At 37.3% G+C, this 20,840-nt stretch overlaps 1 protein-coding gene across 2 annotated transcripts; it reads left to right on the top strand.

Annotated features, from left to right (window-relative positions):
• Positions 1–296: 296 nt before the first annotated feature.
• Positions 297–20,057, top strand: LOC149047487 (putative leucine-rich repeat-containing protein DDB_G0281931). Of its 2 annotated transcripts, XM_089203535.1 has the most exons (15): positions 297–412; positions 510–709; positions 5,685–5,756; positions 6,275–6,346; positions 6,986–7,045; positions 7,346–7,420; positions 7,640–7,714; positions 8,724–8,795; positions 14,451–14,519; positions 14,739–14,810; positions 15,424–15,480; positions 16,006–16,214; positions 16,892–17,011; positions 17,422–18,936; positions 19,510–20,051. In XM_089203535.1, the coding sequence occupies exons 2-15, from the start codon at positions 534–536 to the stop codon at positions 19,662–19,664; spliced, it is 2,799 nt and encodes a 932-aa protein (XP_089059661.1). In that variant the 5' UTR covers positions 297–412; positions 510–533; the 3' UTR covers positions 19,665–20,051. The 2 variants fall into 2 exon arrangements, with proteins under 2 accessions (XP_089059661.1, XP_089059660.1); XM_089203534.1 differs by lacking the exons at positions 297–412; positions 510–709; positions 5,685–5,756; ... (3 more) ...; positions 7,640–7,714; positions 8,724–8,795 and adding exons at positions 12,427–12,492; positions 13,219–13,290; positions 13,708–13,779 and having other exon boundaries at positions 19,510–20,057.
• The last annotated feature ends 783 nt before the right edge of the window (positions 20,058–20,840 follow it).

The raw sequence follows: 20,840 nt of genomic DNA, 5'->3' as shown, positions 1-20,840 counted from the left end.
GATGATATGCTTGAACGCGTGCTCATAATTAATTTTAATGCTTCAGAGTTTCGAAAATTTTTGTGGTCTTCTGTTTTGGTAACCAGTTCCCGTGAAAGAAATCAATCAAATGATTACTCTAAAGGCAGAGGGCATAACCAGTTTAATATTGCCATATCTTTATGGTCTTCTCGTTTTACTATCTCATTTTATACTTTGGGGCTCATTAGCGTTTATGAACTTTTGTAGTTAGCAGATTGAAACCAGTGACTGTTTTTAAGTAATATGCATTAACGCATACTTATAATTAATATTGATGTTTCAGAGGTACGAAACCTCTTGTTTCCGTGATATATGTGCCTTTGTTAACAGTTAACTTTGTGTCTCAAACAGATAGTGAGAATGCCTAACTGATATCTGGGAGGCACACAAAGTAAGCTATGTTGCTTTTTAACGATGGATAACGGTTTTGAATAAGTCTTTGTTTATTAGTTATCTTGAAATCAGGATATTATAATTTACGTCTTCAGCAAACCGCTCTGGCCACGGTAACGATGTTTACAGGTCTGATACAAGTCATCTTGCTCTTGGGGTTTGTAACACCATGTGAGAGTGACGCTTGCAGCCAAAAAATCTGTCAATGTACCAAGTTCGGTAGGACTCAACTGATAGTAAAATGTCGAGTTCATGGATTCATATCGACCGGAATCCCAAGCAATACAAGAGAACTGTAAGTGATAAAGAAACTTCGCCATCCTTCGCCCTGCAGGGCTTGTTATCGTCTCCTTTGTGTTCATATTTGTTACATAGCTAATAGTTGTTAGACACATCTCGGACAAAGGTAGCTTTCAATGTTGCAGACTTAAACGAGAGTAGATTTAAATGTTGCAGACTTGTTAAGGAGTCTTGGTCAGTGCCAAGACGAAAACACAAAGCAAAGATGATTTCCGATCGAACCACAGGTGACCCAAGCTCATGTCTTGAGAAAAAGCAAACGATTAAGAGGGCGTCTCTGTAAGAGCGGTCCGGTCGATTTTGCTTGAGACACGGATTTCGCTCGTTTTTCGTGTGTTGTAAGACATTCATGTACCTATACTAAAACCACAATCAGTTTGATCGGATCTCTTTATTTTTCAGAGTTTTACGGAAATTAAATTTCCCTCGAGCGAAGGCTTGTCGTGACACTTTTCAAGACTTTAATTTCATACAACTTTGGAGGACAATTTACAAAAAACTACGGAACTCAGCAAAAAACAAATACCACAGCCATGTATACTAACTCTATCTTATCTATCGAGGCGACTTTCGTAACCATTACGTGTCAATCAAGGAAACAGGAAGACTTGAATGACACCTTATCAGTTCGCTTAAATCACACACGCCAAAACCGATCAAATTCAAGGTAAATTTTTGAAAAAGTGAGGCGTTCTTAACTGATCCAACTAACATAGCTAGGAAGTAGGTGCCATAGAAAAGGTAACCACAGAAAAAAACTTTGCGGCCCGACCTTTACGAGAACTTTATAACTCTGTGAACTTACCTAATTTTCGGCAATCTCCAAGTTTGGCCGCCATTTTGAGGGACTTGTCAACATGAAGCGTAACCGATATAAATCAAGCAGGTAGATTTAAAACCGTCAGAAATACATACGAAAGCAATTCAAATGAACTTTACTTTCAATTCAAGCGGCAAAATTTGAAATTGTTCGTTAAACTTACCATCCCCATGCGACCATTTCTTCCAACAATTCAAACACTACAACTAGTGTTCGAATTCCCCTCGTCGATTCCAACGCAAGAAATAACCTGTGCCACCCAAGCTTCGACTCGAATGTGAAGTACGAATCAAGTAACATAACTGCTTCGTCTTCGCGGCAATATCACGCTGGTATTTTGATTTTCCGATCGACATGAACGGTGATCAGGAATTGATCGGTTTGTTTACCTCATAAACGTGACCGCTGACCAGCCGCGAAGTGAAAACAGCATAGCGCGGGGTGGGGTGGGTGGCGGACTTATCGTCATAAGATATTCGAATACACGCTCAAAAAGCTCTAGGATTATCAGTCTAAACAGTGAAGGCATGCTTAGTGGTATAGACAACTTTTATTTTATTCTCATAACTTTCTCCTTTAAATTAGAATTGGTATTAATTAAATAGAGTTATCAATATATTTTTAACCGGGGTACCCATATAACCTTTTTGCTTGTCATCATTGGTATAAAATAAGGTATCTTTTCCACCAGAACCTTTTATTTATGCCCCATTGCACGGAATTAACACTATACTTGGAATGTTTGCTCTAAATAATTTTTTCTGTTCCCAAGAATGTATGCAAAGTGATAGAGATTTAATTCATTCCGCTGACATGTTCTTTTAAGTTATGGCGCGTGCAGGTTTTTTCTATCAAAACTCATGCATGCAACACACCGGAATTGAAAATTCGTCGTAAAATCGCACAAACCTTAGAATGAGTGTAGGCAACTTTGACTTCTGGCGAGATTAAGTGGATTGTTCAAAAAGCCCCCTGAGATTTTTTCAGGACTATAACTGATATTTCTTAATATCTATGATAATCGTCATCATTAGCGGACGGTGCTTTTTGCCCATTGTTGTCATCATTATCGTTATCACGCCGGAAGAAGTAAGTAACCCTAGGCCGGCATGTCGCCTTACCTAGCTACACAGAAAATTGTTCTCTCTTTTGCTCCCCTTGGATCCTGGAAACTGTTAATATTAAGACGATCAACAAGAAAGCCTTTATGATTACTGAAACTTTTGATTAACAGAATGTAAGAAAAAATCGGTGGGGAGAGTTTTGCGCGTATCTTATAATCTGAACGATAGTTTTAAATAAAACAAATAACACTTAATTCAATTTACCTTAGTTGTCTCGTGATTAAAAGTGGCGTTTCTGGGGACCGTAGATTCTTTTCTGATTCTTCTTGTCTCAGCCAAGACTCACTATCATCAACTTTTTTCTCGTGCTTCTTACGGCATGGGACACAGAGAGTTGAGGTAAGCGATTGCAAATTTCTCCGTTAAAGTAAAGCCCAGTAACATCCATCATAAAGAATTTCTTCTCTTTTCGAGCAGATGTCACGTGACAAAAATAGATAACAGAAAATGTTACTGAAGACTACCTGATTCAACTGGAATAATAACTCCAAACAGCTTTTGAATGTCCTGAGACATATGCAAGGTAATTATATCTCTGCCTTGGATACGCTTCCTGACACCATCATGATCAGGATACTGACATGTTACCTTTGCTTCTTCTCCAAAACTTCCCCAGGGTGTGGCGATGCCTATAGCAAATCCACATTTTTTTGTTTATCCTCCTGAGCGAGGTGAAATAGGCCAATCTTTGCCAAGATTTGCTCATTTTCACTTAAAAACCTCTTTAGACAGGTGGCAGCTTATCAAATGATGTTTTACTTCGTCATTGCATTCAGACAGTCGTACCAAACCACTTAAGGCACACGATGAACCAAAGTTTTTTCCATCTTTGCTATTCAAATAGGAGTCCTGAGACATAATGAACGTCTTGCTAATGAACGACTTCTTCCTGTACTTGTAATTGTTTCCAACGTGATACAAGTTCGGGAGATCTAAAGGAACTCACTATAACTTTAATTTGTATATTCGATACGATTTCAATTTCCGCGTCAAAGGAGAAGCCTATTGTAATTCGTGAGTGGTTAGTGGTTACGCTCGTGAGGTAAAGAATGGGTTTGTGACTTTCTCACTCAATTGAAGACTCGCGTCACTCTTATGAAATGGTTGAACGGAATACAGACTTCGAGCAGTCTCTTATTTTTCTTAAAGATAATGAGGTCACGTGTATCCTGTGAGCATGGAGAAGCCGCGAGACGCGAGACGCGAGACTCGTATCTCGCGTCTTTGCCGCTCTACGCTCTCAGAGTTGGGAAAAGACAAGACACGTTATTTCCGGTGCGATACAAGAGATTCAATGGTTATCTCGATTATCTAAACACATTTATTTACGTGGTAAAGATTTGTTTTTAAATCTATGAACTGATGCTATTCCTATTTGGAACGAAATGTATTTGAAATAAAAAAGAATACCAAGTAAAATAAAAGTTGTCTGCAACACGAAGCATGCCTTCGCATTAAGGCTGAGAATCCTAATGTTTATCATGATACTTAAATGCATATGTTCGAATGTTCCCAAAAATCTTCTGATAATCTGCCCGCACCCACCCCCACCCCTCCCCTCGCCACTGAACCGTACTGTTTTCACTCAGCAGCTGGTCAGCGGTCACGTCTATGAGGTAAACAAACCGATCGATTCTAATCACCGTTCTTGTCGCTCGGAAAATCAAAATACCAGTGTGATATTGCCGCGAAGATGAAGCAGTTATGTTATTTGATTCGTACTTCACATTCGAGTCGAAGCTTGGGTGGCTATTTCTTGCGGTGGAATCGACGAGGGGAATTCAGAAAGTTGTAGTGATTGAATTGTTGGAAGAAATGGTCGCATGGGGATGGTAAGTTTAACGAACAATTTCAAATTTTGCCGCTTAAATTGAAAGTAAAGTTCATTTGAATTGCTTTCGTATGTATTTCTGACGGTTTTAAATCTACCTGCTTGATTTATATCGGTTACGCTTCATGTTGACAAGTCCCTCGAAATGGCGGCCAAACTTGGAGATTGCCGAAAATTAGGTAGGTTCACGGAGTTATAAAGTTCTCGTAAAGGTCGGGCCGCAAAGTTTTTTTCTGTAGTTACCTTTTCTATGGCACCTACTTCCTAGTTATGTTAGTTGGATCAGTTAAGAACGCCTCACTTTTTCAAAAATTTACCTTGAATTTGATCGGTTTTGGCGTGTGTGATTTAGGCGAACCGATAAGGTGTCGTTCAAGTCTTCCTGTTTCCTTGATTGACACGTGATGGTTATGAAAGTCGCCTCGATAGATAAGATAGAGTTCATATACATGGCTGTGGTATTTGTTTTTTGCTGAGTTCCGCAGTTTTTTGTAAATTGTCCTCCAAAGTTGTATGAAATTAAAGTCTTGAAAAGTGTCACGACAAGCCTTCGCTCGAGTGAAATTTAATTTCCGTAAAACTCTGAAAAATAAAGAGATCCGATCAAACTGATTGTGGTTTTAGTATAGGTACATGAATGTCTTACAACACACGAGAAACGAGCGAAATCCGTGTCTCAAGCAAAATCGACCGGACCGTTCTTACAGAGACACTCTCTTAATTCATGAAAGCGTCAAGCTTTGTGTGACTCGGTGTTGATTTACGAGAGGAACCGTTAAGAATTTGAACACGTTATAAGGAATAATATGATATGAGGAACGAACTATGGTCGATTTACAATGATAAATATTTCGAAATATGAACATTTTACACGTAAATCAATAAAAATTGCTCACATCTTGTGAGTTTGCTGTGGTTTCTGGCGATTTCTGCCATTTCAAGCTTGTTTTGCCATCACTGTTATTCCTGTCCAAACGAAAAAGGAGAAAGGAACAACAAACGCATAATTTGAAATTAATTATAAGAAAAGTGATACTAGACTGTGAAAAACACAATAATTGGATGCTACGTGTCGATTTAGATCAAAATACTTTTAATTTAAATAATGCTAATTTATTCCTTTCGGACCTTACCTCCTCTAGAATTCAAAGTTATGTTTATTACCATCTTTACTTACATTTTAATTTCTACCCAGAGATCTTTCAAGTTGTTCGTTGAGCTCAATTACAGAAGACATCTTTAGGAACCTGACTGTCTTAAAGAAATTGTAAGTTGCAAATAAAAAAAGAAATTAAAAAAATAACTGTAGTTTTCCGTTCATGAGAAATTCGTATTGGATCGAGATGATTTGTCTTAAAGCAAATTACTTTTTCTTTTTTAAAAGATAAAAGAAAACTAACAGGAAACAGTGGTCAACATACTGCATGTATCTAACATATTCAGAAGAAAAATTTATCGAAGTTGTGAAAAAGTTTGAAAATGGTCTTTAAATTTCCCCGAGCCATCTACAAACGCGAAGAAATAAACAAGCTAACCATCTGATTACAAGTTATACCTGGGTACTCATTGATGGTTCAATAGTTGACTTACTATCTATAAGCTGGTAGATTTCGAACGTATTAGGTGATTTTTAGGATACTAATATCGTCCTTCTAATGATAGTAAAACAGAAAAGAGTAAGTAATCATATGTAATGGGAACGTTTGTTTTTTGAAAATTTTATGCTTAATCTTTCGAGAATCAATTAATTTTTTTTTCTTTCATGAACTCTCTCTCTTTTTCTAGAGACTTATCAAATAATTCACTGCGACACATTCCTCAACACACTTTTCGCAATATGGAGAAACTGAAAATAATGTGAGGGAATTCGTAATGATTTAATTCAAAAAGTTTACAAAATGTGGTTGGCTAAAAAACGAGTTTTTTTTTTTCATTGTGATCTTTTTAGGCTGGTTAAAATAACTATCCTTGTAGAACTTACCACTATTTTTTATTTCTACTTTCAATAGCTTTAATGTGATAAACAACTATTCACCTAAGTGGGTGTGGCTAAAGGTGGATATTCACCGAGCCGTGAAAAGGCGTCACTGACACTAAAGTGAATAATTGATTTAGCTAGTATATAATAAAACAGTGAGATCGTTAAGTGCATCATTTTTTTTCGAAGCGTGAGCGGGTGGTATTCTACAAACCTGCAATCTAATTAGTTTCAAGAGCGGGCAGTATTCTCTCATCTGGCTTGCTGACAGTTTGCGGTATCCTAACCGTTGCGTGTTCAGTCGCCGGGTACATCCTTAGCTTAGTTGCAAATTTTCATAACTATATAGTTCTGTCTGACGAACGTTCAGACGCGAAACTCAGAGTAGCAGAGAATCGATGCGTCCTCTTTAATTCTTTAACTTATGTAAATTTTTTGCCATATATATACGGACAGATATATATCTCTTTCGTTTTTCCTACCTTCATCTCATGACATTTGTTATCATTTCTTCCCAGATATCTTTCCAAGAACTTAATTTCAGGGAGTTTTTACCTTCCAGAAAACGTTTCTTCTCTGTGAGTTATATTGTATTAAGTGCTTCTCAAAACTGTGTGCCACAATTAAAGTACATCAAGCTTAAAGGTTTACTTCTAAAATATTACTGAAAGCTTCTATTCTTCAAACATTATGAATAAAATGATAATGAGCCGCTTACATTGGGTCTTTCTTTCCTTTCCGTTGTCCTATTTTCTTAAAAAAAACCGTTAGATAGATATATAAATGCAAGAAACAGCGTGGTATAAATGAGGCTGGGTGAGTTATTTTAGCCCACTGTCTAACACTTATAAGTTGATTTAGATATTACATTTGTATAGGAAAATCAGAGACAACTTACTATCAATTGCTGATGTGAATGTCATTCTTAAAGGATTAACACGGCTTCACACACTGTAAGTGTCATGTTTTAACTTGATTTAAAAATAACAAAAAAATATATTTTCGAATGTTTAAGCATATAGTCGTTGGAGATATTCGCTAATTACTCGTTCATCCCAGTTCGCATCAGCAGTTCATCACAGTTTATAAGGAATGAAAATTTCACACCTCATATCGGCCTATATTTAATCAGCAGATAGTTGGAGCTCATTCCAAACGGTTTACTTTTACAGAGACCTCAGTATAAATCTACTTGGACCTTCTCTGCCATCAGATATCTTCGCTGGGCTTGGAAGTATGAAATATCTGTAAGTCCAGTGGCTCCACAAATCACCAACTAATAAGAATTATCATATTGAACGTCTGTCTCACGATGTAGTGACATTCGAAGTAAATCCTAGCGTTTCATCTGTGCACATTTAGTTTAAGTCAGACGCCGAAGTCGATTGTTACCTCATGAAGCATTACACTCTGCCATGACTCTCTGTGGTATACTGTAATGTGGCAATTCTGCTGTTGTAATTCTTCATCGTTCCTTCCTGACTTTTGGAATCTCTGCTTGGTGGAGTCTTATCTGAATTGCCCGTTAAACTGTATATGTTTAATAACAGGACTCGCAGTCAATGAGCTTTTTTTTCTTTGTCAAATCAAGTTGTTTTCACCTACGAGCAGATGTTCCGTAGGACTTCGGAAGACTGTGCGAGTTGAGTGTCGACGCCAATAACAGCTGTTGAAAAGTAGTATTCGTAGAAAAGTTACACTCACATTCAAAATGACCATGTCGTTATATCGCTGTATTTATACACACGATTAATTACTACATAACCACCCTTTGTTGGCATATAAGTTATAAATAAGAATAATCGTTGCACTAAAAACTCTTAGCATTTGCTAGGTATTACCTTAAGCAATCTCCGAGAAAACTAGCTTGGTTGTTAAGTTTAACAAGTTAGTGTTCGGTTCGCTTCTGAAGACAAATAGTTAAAGAAACAAATATTATTCAACGATTCTATTTTTCTTTCTTCGACCTCGTGGTCCAATTTCTCGTCCCCCCGATGGTCACGTGACTAAAGTACTCTGGAGGCTGGGGTGGGGTTGCTGTCTACCCCTTACATTAGAAACAGTTAGTTTTGGCCCAACAGAGAAGCGTATTGAAATTTATAAAGAAATGTTCCATTCTAACTGTCTAATTACGGTTACGCCGATATTTTTTTAAGAGTGCATTCTTCAATCAGTCAGTACGACCCTTTCAACATTTATATACCATTCCTCATTAAACTTCTCCACCACGCTGACTTTTTCATATTATTTTTGTAGTTCCATGACTGCTTGCGACTTGGAAAATATCGTCAATGGAACTTTCCGAGCAATGAGACACCTACAAGTACTGTAAGTAGTATTTATCATTTTTTCACTTTTTTCTAAGATATTCATAAAGCATAAAACCTGGCATGTCTTGGAGAGTGTATGTCTAAATAGCTCATCAATTTCCTCTCCGCATATAAGAAATGAACAAAAAAACTTTACCGATTGCCATTTCTTCGATTTTAAAAAGAACACTGACCGTTCATAAATTAGTAATAAATGCGCTAGGAATTCGTCTGTGCAAGCCACTGTCTTAGAGATAACTATGTAGCCAGGCCAAAATCGCACATGGGCTGATTTTTAAAGACAGAAATCCCTATTGGTGTTAAGAATACTTGTAATAATTATTTTTTGGGAGGAACTCCAAATTGTTTAAGCAGAGCAACAAGAGAGAGAAATGAAATGAGGAGGAAGCTAAAAATATTTACGTGGAGGAGTTCATCGTCGAAGTTTTAGCGAATTTGTTCAGAATTAGCAATGTTATTCTTTGTTATTCAATTTGTAATGTGCCAAGTCTGAGCTCAACAAAGGGAAAAGATCTGGTACTCGGTTTTACATTGCGAACACTTAACTTGTCACATCTTTGACCTCGGACCACCACAGACAGGTTTTTCTGCGGTAAGATCAACCTGGAATAGGTGCATCACATTATTGTTTTAAATTTGTCCGTTTTCAGTGATCTGTCTTCCAATAAGCTGACTCGTATACACCGGGGCACTATGGCAGGACTTACGGATCAGCTCAAATATTTGTAAGTACATCGGTTGTGCGTTGCTGTTCTTTGCCTAGTACTGGGTAGTGCGGGTTTGAAAGGAATAACTGAACAGACCTCGGATATGGAAATCTTCTGTGTACTCAAGGTCCAAACCACGAGCAGCACCTCTTATAGCTCGTGTACTTTATTTTTCTCATTTATTGAAATGTTGTACCCACCAAACGTAAATATATAAAACAACATAAATGCTTCTTCCCATCCCCTTCCCACCCTTAAATGCCTACCAGAAGATATCTCAATTCTCTTTATACTTGCGAATAGGTTCCTTCAAGGAAACGAGCTAGAGACAATAGGTGATGGTGTTTTAGAACAATTCAAAAACCTTAAAATATGGTAAGTGATTAAAAAAAAAACTTGCATAAAACAGGTAAAATGGCAAAGATTTCGTCAAGGAGCAGATTTAAATTGGCGCAAATAAAGAAAGATTTTTTAGCATGGCATAAAAAAAAACCGTCACTCGTTGCAACGCGTCAATTTTGTTTCAGATAACACATATGCGATTACGACTACTAAATACAATACAAGTTACGATGGAAAACAAATGAAAGAATTCGAAAAATACAAAATCACCGAGGAAGTAAACATTACAAGACAAACACAAAGAAGGAACGTTTGTGTATTGATCAGGGCTCATAATAACTCCTTTGTATTTTTTTGGTTGCTGGATCGTATAGGTCTATGGACAACAACAAGCTGACATCTGTACCAGATTTGACAGGTCCGAAATATAACATTGAATTGTAAGTCGCTATTATGCCTTTGTCATACATGGCACCGTTTTTGGTGTCACGCGTCGAAACAAATCTTATCGTATGCATTCCTTTCGAGCAGCAAGGTGATCGTGTTGGCGATACAATTAACTCAAGATGAACTCGTCTCCACGACCAAACATGTAACGTTTAAATAAAAGACAATTTCAAATACATTCAAGAGCACCGAATATAGAGATCTTTTTTATATAACTGCAACTTGTTATTTCAACTCCGACAAAAAAAGAAAAATCCCATTCCTAAAAAATGCCTTCCTTCCACAAAAAATTCGAATTTAACCTTTAGCCGTGTTCACAAACTAAAGAAGAAACCTTCGTGAGAAATAAAACCGCAATCTTGTCAAATCCGGTTACCATGACGTCATTTTTGTTGATGGTTTCTTCAATAAAAGCGGCGAGGATATATTTGTTTTCGAAACAGCAGAAATTCTGGCATCTACTATATATCTATGTATTAACACTGAAAACTTGAATCAATCTATCGAATGATCAATCCCTCAATTTATCTATCTCTCTAGAAAAGTGACAGTATCGACTAAAATAGAAATAGAAAAAAAGTTAGTGAGACTGAACGTCATACATGTGAGCGTGGCCAAACATGGGTGTTTTTTTTTTTTTTATCATCTTATTGAACCAGAACAGGAGCCCATTACTTGGAGCGTTCAACTCCCATACTGGACCTATGTCACGGCGTTTTCACAGAACGGTTTAATTTTAAACTATCTTTTCGCGGAAAATAGGCTACTCGAGCTCACTTGGGTAATACGATCCATGAAACGCGAAGAAAAAAAATGGCGTCCTATGTGGGGACGTCTTCATGTCAAAACTACGCAAATTCCGCCTTTCTTTTGCTGTATTCCAGTATTCCAATCCTTCCTTTCCATAAAGGGGTAAGTTTCTAAAGAAACTGTGGTGCTGCGTCGGTGGGAGAGTAAAGCAGGTAATTTAGTGTTAACAACTGGGTTGAAAACGTAAATTAGCCACCGTAAAGAGTAAAAAAGCTGACGTTTCGAGCATTAGCCCTTCGTCAGAGCGATATGACGAAGGGCTAACGCTCGAAACGTCAGCTTTTTTACTCTTTACGGTGGCTAATTTACGTTTTCAACCCAGTTGTTAACACTAAATTACCTGCTTCCTTTCCATATATTACTTTATCCTTTGCAAATTTTTCACACTTGCGAAAAAAATTCGCAGGAGCGCGGGTCATCGTTGTATTTTTATTTGTATTTTTTTTTTTCGTGTTCTTCTGATTCTGGCCCCTCTAAAGAAGATTTTATGAAAAGAGTCCAAATTCCAGACGATGAAGAGGCGAAATGCCAGCGATGATGGAGAGCGCGGAAACAATAAATTGCGTGAGCAAAGCTGTGCGAGTTGTCTTCATCTCAAGAATCTTCATCCACACAGTCCGTAAAGGAAATTTTGCGACGCAGGACTGAACAGAAGCGGGTGAAACAAAATGTTCAAATTCTCAACAGTTCCTCCCGTAAATTAACACCGACTCACACAACATATGACGCTTTCATAAATTAATCGTTTGCTTTTTATCTAGACGTGAGCTTGGGACGCCTTTGTTCACACAAATCTGCACACTAGCTATCGCAAGAAGCATTGCACCTCTCTGCTGTTTTTCTTTCGATATATTAACGAGTAAAATTAGAAATTAACCATCTTGATTGGTCGATGTGCTCTCGTGGGGAGTCCTAGCTCGCGGTAAATTCAAACTAAAAATAGATTTGTCTTTAAAAACGCCGTGACAAAAATACAGGGCAGTTGAAGGCTCCAAGTGATGGGCTCCTGACCAAAATTTAACTCAGCACAGGAGAATTTATTCTCTCGATCAGCATAAGCAATTCGAACTTCACTTGATTAGACTCTTATGTTCGTCTCAGACGTTTAGGACACAATCGAATCACAGATTTATCGAGAATGGTCACATCTGGAGTTGGAAAACTTTATTAACTGTAAGTATTTGATCTATATTAAACTGAATGTTTCATTTTAGGTTATTTGCCATGAAACCAGCTTCTTTTCCTCTGGATGCCTTGGGTTATATTCAAGTATGTTCAAGCTCTACTCACGCTTGAAAATGTTGTTTTATTTTGTAGATTGTTGGACAACAATGAGATCGATCACCTTCCAGGAAACATTTTTCAGGATATTCTCGTATTCGGAAACCTGTGAGTAACAGAAACTACAACTGTAACCGAAGTCACGCGTAATTGCTTCCATTATTTAATTAGAAACTTTCACACGCCTACGTATACAGTACTAAACATGAGCAGGAAAATACATATTAGAGAACGAAAACTTATAAACAAAGTAACAATAAAGAAAAAAGACAACGCTGCTCCATAAAAACCTGACAAATTACCTAACATAATTATATAACATTACGCAACGGTGCAAACATCAATCACATGTTCACAATACAAAAAATGAAACCAATAAACATTGACAAGTAACACGCGAACTCAATACACAACAAACAGTATGACAATAAGTTTCGCGATAAAAACAACCATGATGGAGCTGTGACTGTGTTTGGATAGTGTTACACAAAAAAGAAGCGCCACTTAATGTACAGAAAAAACGGGTTTGAACTTTGAGTCACGCACTTTAATTGGGGATGGTTCTTCTTTAAACCCATTAACCCCTAACACTGTCCTGCAAATAATTTCTCCTCACGATATCAGCCCATAATCAAACATAAAGGTCATGAGAATAAAGGAAATGATCACTAATTCAGAGAGTTCATATTTTTGAACAGATTATCCTTGTGAGCATCTTAGGAAATGTCTAGAGAACAGTATAATGTCAGGGTGTAGAGGGTTAAATACGGCTTCCTTTAGGATTTTAGCGTCTATTTTCTTCACGATAACTTCATTTTTCTCGTCTTTCCATAGTGATTTGTCATTCAACAACTTGCAGTCATTACCTGATAACGTGTTTGCTAAACTCAATCAATTGAACATTCTGTAAGTAAAAGGTGAAAACCAATGTAGAAAGTAATCAGCTCTCTTGTCCCAAATGAAACAATTCAATGAATTACTAGTCAGGTCGAGATTACTTAAACAACTGAGTGTGTAACCCAATATAGAATGAGTGTCTTAATTTTCTAAATGTTGGGGACAATCCTTGTTACTTGCCACCAAAAAGTTTGAAATAAATGCAATTCTTTTTTTTTTCAAAGGCAGGCTACTCGTGACATCCTTTTTTCCTGAAAAACTTGTTGCAATTTCTAAGTGATGAAAAAACACCTATATTAAATGAAACAAACGAAATTGGACATAATATAGAATTTCGTGAAGGTTTATTTCCAGCGGCTCAGATAATAACCTGCTCCTGTTCTATGTTTGATATCTCAGGAGTGTTATATTTTTCCCTGTTTTTAGGATGCTAACCTTCAATAGGATCACTCACATTAATAAACACACATTCTGTGGACTTTCCGGTTTGACCACATTGTAGGTGTCCTCTATATATTTTTTTAAAGAGGCGTAGGTGAGGGGTTTAAATATCGTTTTTCATAAGCAGCTTAGAAGGTATAGTAGTTGTATAGTGGTTTTGTAGGTGACTGGGCTCGAAGAAGAGGCCTTTAAGCCCCTTTCCTCTAGGGGAGCCAGGGGTCATCGTCCCCCAGAAAAAAAAATTGAAATCTAGAGCTCGAAAGTATTATTTCCACAATTATGAACATCAAAAACTGTACTTTTTTATAATCGTCATCGACACCTTTGTAATTTGCAAGCTATTCCAAACCAATCAGAATGCTTCGCTGTGAGGTAAGAGGTCTGACGGACAGCGGTAGATCATCAGTTAATTGCTTTTACTGAAAGCCTGTCAGTACATCCACTTTAGTGTAGGAAATAAGAGAGTCGCTGTGCTGCATGTAAAAGGGTTTTTAGTCAGTTATAGAAATGATAGTGTATCATTACTAATTACATGATAAGATATGAGTTTCATTTATGAGTTGCTTCGGTTTCTAAGATATATCCAGGTTTCCGTTAGTCAGAAAAAGGGTTATCTTTCTTCTTGTCTCAATCAAAAACATTTTTATTGAGAATTAAACTACTTTCTTGCAATCAAAATTATTTTGATTGAGAAGAGAAGATCACCGAAACGTAATTTTTTTCTGTAGGCTTCTTCACAGTAACGCAATCAAAACTATTGAAAGCAAGGCTTTTGACGGACTTGTAGTGGAGCAGTTGTGAGTAAATTTACGAATTGACTGATTCCCTTTAAAGCTCTGAAAAGAAGACAAATTTTATGAGCTGAACGTTTTCTTGTTTCTTGGGTCGGTTTTAGAAGAAAAGAACAAACATATTTAAAAATAACCCCACCCGCTATTTCTGACCGCTGATATCGGGAGCTTTTACAATGTCTATCAAATCGTTTCTTGTGTAATGAGTAGATATTTTCTTTTCAGAACCATATTTGATAATCCTTTCAGCTCATTACCAGATGGAATTTTCGACAAAATGACAAACCATACCAAAGTGTAAGTCAAGCCGTATGGCTTAAACACACGTCATATAGTATTTAAGCAGAAACTGAAGTTAGTAGTAGACTTCGAGATTATACTCACTCCAAGATGTACTTTGTATATTCTCCAGCTAACCTGGAAACTACCAACAGCTAAATTCTATAAGTTATCATAATCATTGTCAAACACACCTAAGAACACGAGACAAAATGACGTATATTTACCAAAAGGCGTGAACACCCTAAAAGCAGAAAAAACCTATTAGTATTATTATCATCTTTATAATCATTTTAATCGTCGTCGTCGTTGACATATTCATCATTATCGTTACAGTTATTGTGTTGTAGCTTTATTGGTATAGCCTATCTCGGGTCGGTTTTCGTACCCTCAGTACTTCTCACTTCGAGTAATTTGAGGGGAGGAGGGGAATTATCGGGTAATGGTCTGTCACCCAATCCGAACGAAGAAGCAAAACCTCAAGTCACTCAAAGCTATGGAAACCTGAGTTTGTTTTGGTGACGTGGGCCTTTTGACTAATTACTAATTACCACCATTCTCATAATGATCACGTTGTCTTTTACATCCAATCAGTTTCGATTCAACTTATTCATAATCAAGTTGTTTACAGGTCATTGACGTGTAAAAATCTTCGTCAGCTACCTCGGGGAAAATATGTGTCACAGATGTAAGTACGCCTTTTTTTTTTTCCTATACACCCTATAAAATCAGCTTCAACATTTTCCATTGATCTACACTATCGATTAAGCGGCTTCTTTAACTTAAAAAAATTTAATATGTGTAGTTATTAAAAGTTAGCCGTAGCATAAAATAAAGCCTTTCTTAGTATAGTCATGATACACTGCAAGTCCCAAAAATTGCTCAAGTGTCGTCTCTGCAAGACAACGTCGTCCAGTGCTAATTCCCCCCTGGCCTCTGTTGCGCCAAATTTACGACATGAATCTGATGAATGTGGCAATTTTTTAAAGCTCGCATTTCGTAGAGCGCTTTTAACTATTAGCACTTACCAGAGATGATCTCAAGGTTAGAGCGAATTCGGTCCTGCGCTTCACTGGGTTTAAACCTACCTCAAAACCCAATGTGAGCTTACGGGTTAATTGTCATCTCATTTCCAGGTCTCTCTTCTTGTGGGGGAACTTAAGCTTTTTTTTCCAAGCGAGTATTTGATTTATTTTTATTATCCAATCCTTAGTGAGTGTGCTCCCTCGACATCTCTGTACCTTATTTTGGACAACGAGCTAAGTAACTTCAGATTTGGCTTTTCACGCTCAGGTTTTGTCTGCCACGACTGTGCAACTTATAAAAAACAAACTTTATCAAATATTTGTAAAAACTGCAGTCTCTGTCCAGTTGGTACCTACATGTATACTGATGAAAACCGCTGTGTAGACTGTCCTGCAGGTAATGAGAATGAACACCTATTTCATCGTTAATCATGGTAAAAAATGATATAAATGACAACATATGAGCGCTGTCTCTTCAAAGTATCCAACAGCGCTTTATATCATAATACTGAAAGTTATTTGATAAAATTATGAAGAATAGGATATAAATTAAAAATATATTTCAAGGAAAGGTCTAAGCCACTTAATTCAACTTTACAATATGTCAAATAAAAATTCGTTTAAAAATAAGGGCCTTAGGCTTAAATTTAAACGCCCTAACGACTTGCTCCTCCTCATAACCCATGGAAGAGGATTCCATAATACTGGTGCATTATATGAATAAAGCTATTTGACCACACAACCGAAGATTGTATATTGGTGTTACAAGTAAACTTTAAAAGAGGATTGCAAGGTTCTTAAAGCTCCTGTGAGTAAATAGGAGCCGTATCATTTGACGATTTGAAAGTTAAAAGTAGAGTTTTATGATCGCTCTGCTCGGCCGCTGGAAGCAAATGTATCTTTCTCAACTTTCTCAATATTATAACCAAAATCAGGCAACAAGAATAACTTAAAGATTGCACAAACAATAACATTTATAAAAATGTTTCTCCTCTGTAATTGTGTTTAACGATGAGTATCTCCCAACTCACCCGTGGAGCTGAATCTTTGTTTTATGATATGATATCTTCACAGGTGGCTTTTATCAGGATGAAATGGGACAAGTTGAATATAAGAGATGCAGTAATGGTACCTTTGTTTCTGAACAGCAAAGTCCTGGAACCACAGCTGCCGACTGCGTGGCTTGTCCATATGGTAAGTACAGTGTTCGCTTTGGGCAAACTTCACCTTTTTCGATTAAAATAGGCTCTGGGTGACACTGAGTTTTAATGAAAGAACTGTCACAACGACGTCTTTAACACATAGCAGTCATTGTCATCAATTTTGGTTCTCACATTATCTACACAGAACAGAGTCAACTGGAGTGGACTATCAGAAACTCTTTTTAGACAACAGAAAGATGAACACAGATTACTCGCTTAATTTTAGTTGTTGATGTTGCTATCTATTTTAAGCGAAATCCAGAGATATCTCGTTCTAAAGTATATCCCTTTAATTCACTAGTGAAATCTTATTTCTTGGTTGACTCAGAGAATGAATTCGTGGACAAGCCTTTTGACGAATGCTTTATTATTATTGGTAAGAAAGGAAAAATTCTTTCCCAGGTACGATCTCCAACGAGACTGCTGAATATCGTGCATGCAGATGCCTACACAACTTCTATCGGTTAGATCGTTTTGGCCCGTGCTCAGCATGTCCACCAAACGGTTTTGTTTGTAAGAAAGATACAGCAATACTTGCTCCTGACTACTTCTGGAAATGGACAGACCATTCTGAAAAAGAACGTTTCAGGGGTTTTGTTAACAATATTCATTCTTTTGGATCAGACTACAACAAGTCATATACCACGTTCGATGCTTCACTTCCGAAGCCACTTAAATGTCCCCATGCAAAGTCCTGCAAGGGTGGAATTGACTCAGAATGCCATCAAGGATATCAAGGGACTTTGTGTGCAACCTGCTCTGAAGGATTCTATTTTCGCTTCAACTCTTGTTTGAAATGTCCCCGGTTACCTGTAACAATAACTTCATCCATCTTGGTAATTGCTCTTTTTGTTGCTGTATTTCTAATGGTTCTGTGGGGTGACTCCAAACGTGCAGAGGACAACCGGACAGTTGCAGATGTTATCATGTCGTGCTTTAAGATTGTGATTGGTTTTTACCAAGTTATTGCCGGTATTTTCTCGGCATTGGCGAAAGTCCAGTGGCCAGTCATTCTGATCTCAACGGAGAAGGTTCTAAAACTGTTTGAAGGGAACATCTTGCAGTTTGCCCCTCTAAGTTGCATTCATACTTCTCTACGGCTTGATGAGCTTGGAAAGTTCACGATGATTGTTGTTATGAATGTCTCACTCGTTGGCTTGATTTTCTTGTATCTCTTTCTTAAAAAGCGCTACATTATGAATAAGGAGGACCTTGGCGAAGACCAGAAAGTAATGGAAGTTAAGAGTCTGAAGAAATCTTGCTATCGGAACATTTTCCTATTGTTGTCGACGACCTACCCTACGACGAGCAAATCGATTATTCAGATTATACCTCTTCCTGGTGCATGTGTAGAGACTTGTTTCACAGACGACAAGAGCGACTGCATCTTCCTGCTGAGAGCTGACCACTCCGTCCAGTGTTTCACTCCTCGCCACAGCTTGTATTGGCTCATGGCTTCAATTTTGGCATTATATCCCGTGGGATTTCCACTTCTGGCTCTGTTTCTCACTTACAAGTATCGCGAGTCCCAGGAAAACGAAGCGATTTCTTTCGGACTCAGAGTGTTCTTTGAAAATTATAAGAAGAAATTTTGGTTTTGGGAAATTACCGAGATGTATCGCAAGCTGATTCTAATCTCGTTGATTTTTCTGTTTGGATCAAAGAGCCTCTCTCAAATCGGTCTTACACTTCTGACAGTTAGTGTCTTTGGAGTTATCTACACCTTATTCCGACCGATCAAGAATAGGTTTGAAGACTGCTTGCAAACTTTTGTTCTTTGGATCATTTTCTTTGACGTTTGTCTCGGTGCTGTTTACACAAACTGGGATGAGAGTCAAGGAGAGGGCAAGAACGACTCCATCTTTGTAAATGTCGTGTTCGTGGTCCTTAACGCCTCTGTACTGTTGGTTGCCATTGGTAAGTCACCATGCTGCTCTACTTTATTCAACGTGCATTTTATTCATTTGCCAAATAAAAAAAGGAAAGATAGCGTGGATTGTGGTGGTTTTCTCGATTCCTCAGATTTTTCGTTTTCCGCGCAGTGAAAGGATAAAATCATAAAGTAACATATCCTGGTTATTTAGGATATTTGACTCTGTATAACACTGGCTCACACAACTGTAACCTTAAAACAGATCATAATGTTCAGTCAATTCTTCTCTCAGCTTAACTCTTCCTGTAAGTGGAACTTTTAGACCTTGTTATCCTGACAGCCGAGTTATTTTCTCTATTCATGTCCTGTAGTGTTCCAACATTATAAAACTGCGAATTTACAGATGGAGTATGATGAATATTGAGATCCTAAAAAGAAATCCAAACCACTGTGCTAACGAAATGTCAACACCCATTCTCAAAATGCTTCTTAGCTAGAGCGGAAACAAAGACAAATTTCCGAAAAAAGGGACACCTTACCGTTTTTAACGTCTTCGTGCAAGATTTCAATTACATGTATAAACGATGAACTCTGTCTTTTTTTTTTCTACCTTACAGGAAAAGGAATTCGACACGTGAAGTCAATTTGGAAGTACATTACCTTCAACCCGATCCGATGTTTCATTTTCCTTTGCGAAGGAGTATCACGTAGAGTGGTCAAAAGAACAGGAACATCCGATGAACTTGCATACTTCATTGAAGAAAGCAACTGAAGAACTTCATGAAAATATTTGTCTTAAAACTACTTTTCTATGGTTGATGAAATATCTCGCTTTAAATGGCTTAAACATTTAGAACTTTCGTTGATATCTCTCTGGCTATTGTGAGACTTCTGGATGACATTTCATTGTAACTAAAGGCACTATGGCGGCTCCCGCAAAGGCTGTGTTATTCAAAACGCAAAGAGTAATTCTTTGAGTCTTTAATTTAAATTGAGATAATAAATTAGTTTTTTAAATAATAAGACAGGTTATTTTTTAGTCAAAAAAATGTAATAATAACAACGTTCTGGTTAGTTAAAAATTTGAACCCCTCGCACTTTCGAGCATTTATGACTTTGACGCATCATATATGTTTAAGTAATAAAGCACACTTTCTATCAGTTAGCCGGGGTAGTGGTTTCTGAGTTTATTTCTCTCTTTGAATTTTTTTCATCAAGTCATCAGAAACCTTTATTGGTTTGAAGCATATGAAAACCAGAAATGGCGTGGTACCTTAAATTTGGACAAATTCAGGACTGTACCATGGATATTAAATAAGCACGGCTTTGTTCTTTTTTTAAAACTTTCTCTGTGTTCAACCTCACGCCACTAGTCTGCTCTTTTTTAAAACTGATTTGAAAAGGTTTACTTTCAGATCAGTATTTTTCCAGTGCCTCGTTGATTAATTAAACCTCGTGGAGGTTAAATATTTTTCACCTTTTACAACGAGCCAGATTTTTCCCCTATGTCTTTTCATCGGCAGCAGTAAGGAAATGCGTTTGGGGATGAATTGAGGAATGTCGCAGTCTCGGCTAGTGGGTATAACAGATAATGTTAAAATGCATCATTTTCAATCACTATATCAGCCAAGGAGGTTGCGATGAGTATTGAATTACAAAGCAAAAGCACGCTGGTGATATACGCCACAGTTCGTGCCATACGCTTCATGCGTTTTTTTTTTTTCCAAAGTTTGCGGCTGTTGCGTGGAACAGCTTTCACTGTCACGCGCGTTAATATCGTTTTGACTTTGCGCGTGTGAATTGATTGCGGGAGTGGAGCTATTATATTGTTTAGCAATATGAAGAAGAAACACGAGAAGAAAGTGGAGAAGAAACAGTGTTCTCTTGCTGAAGCTATCGTAAATGTTTTTATAAAAATGAGATATCATAAATATGATTTTAAAAAACT

The sequence above is a fragment of the Pocillopora damicornis genome, chromosome 4 (genome assembly GCF_964200805.1).
Source record: "Pocillopora damicornis chromosome 4, jaPocDami1.2, whole genome shotgun sequence".
Classification (NCBI taxonomy): Eukaryota; Metazoa; Cnidaria; class Anthozoa; order Scleractinia; family Pocilloporidae; genus Pocillopora; species Pocillopora damicornis.
Note: the sequence above shows the minus strand (reverse complement) of the source record. Positions and strands in the feature narration are given on the sequence as shown.

Bases quoted from the DNA above. Each gene is read 5' to 3' on its own strand.
- LOC149047487 (XM_089203535.1), top strand. From the start codon at position 534: ATGTTTACAGGTCTGATACAAGTCATCTTGCTCTTGGGGTTTGTAACA. The intron at 7,046-7,345 runs GTGAGTTATATT...ACATTTGTATAG, and splicing joins CCAGAAAACGTTTCTTCTCT to GAAAATCAGAGACAACTTAC. The intron at 8,796-14,450 runs GTAAGTAGTATT...TTTTTTCTGTAG, and splicing joins ATGAGACACCTACAAGTACT to GCTTCTTCACAGTAACGCAA.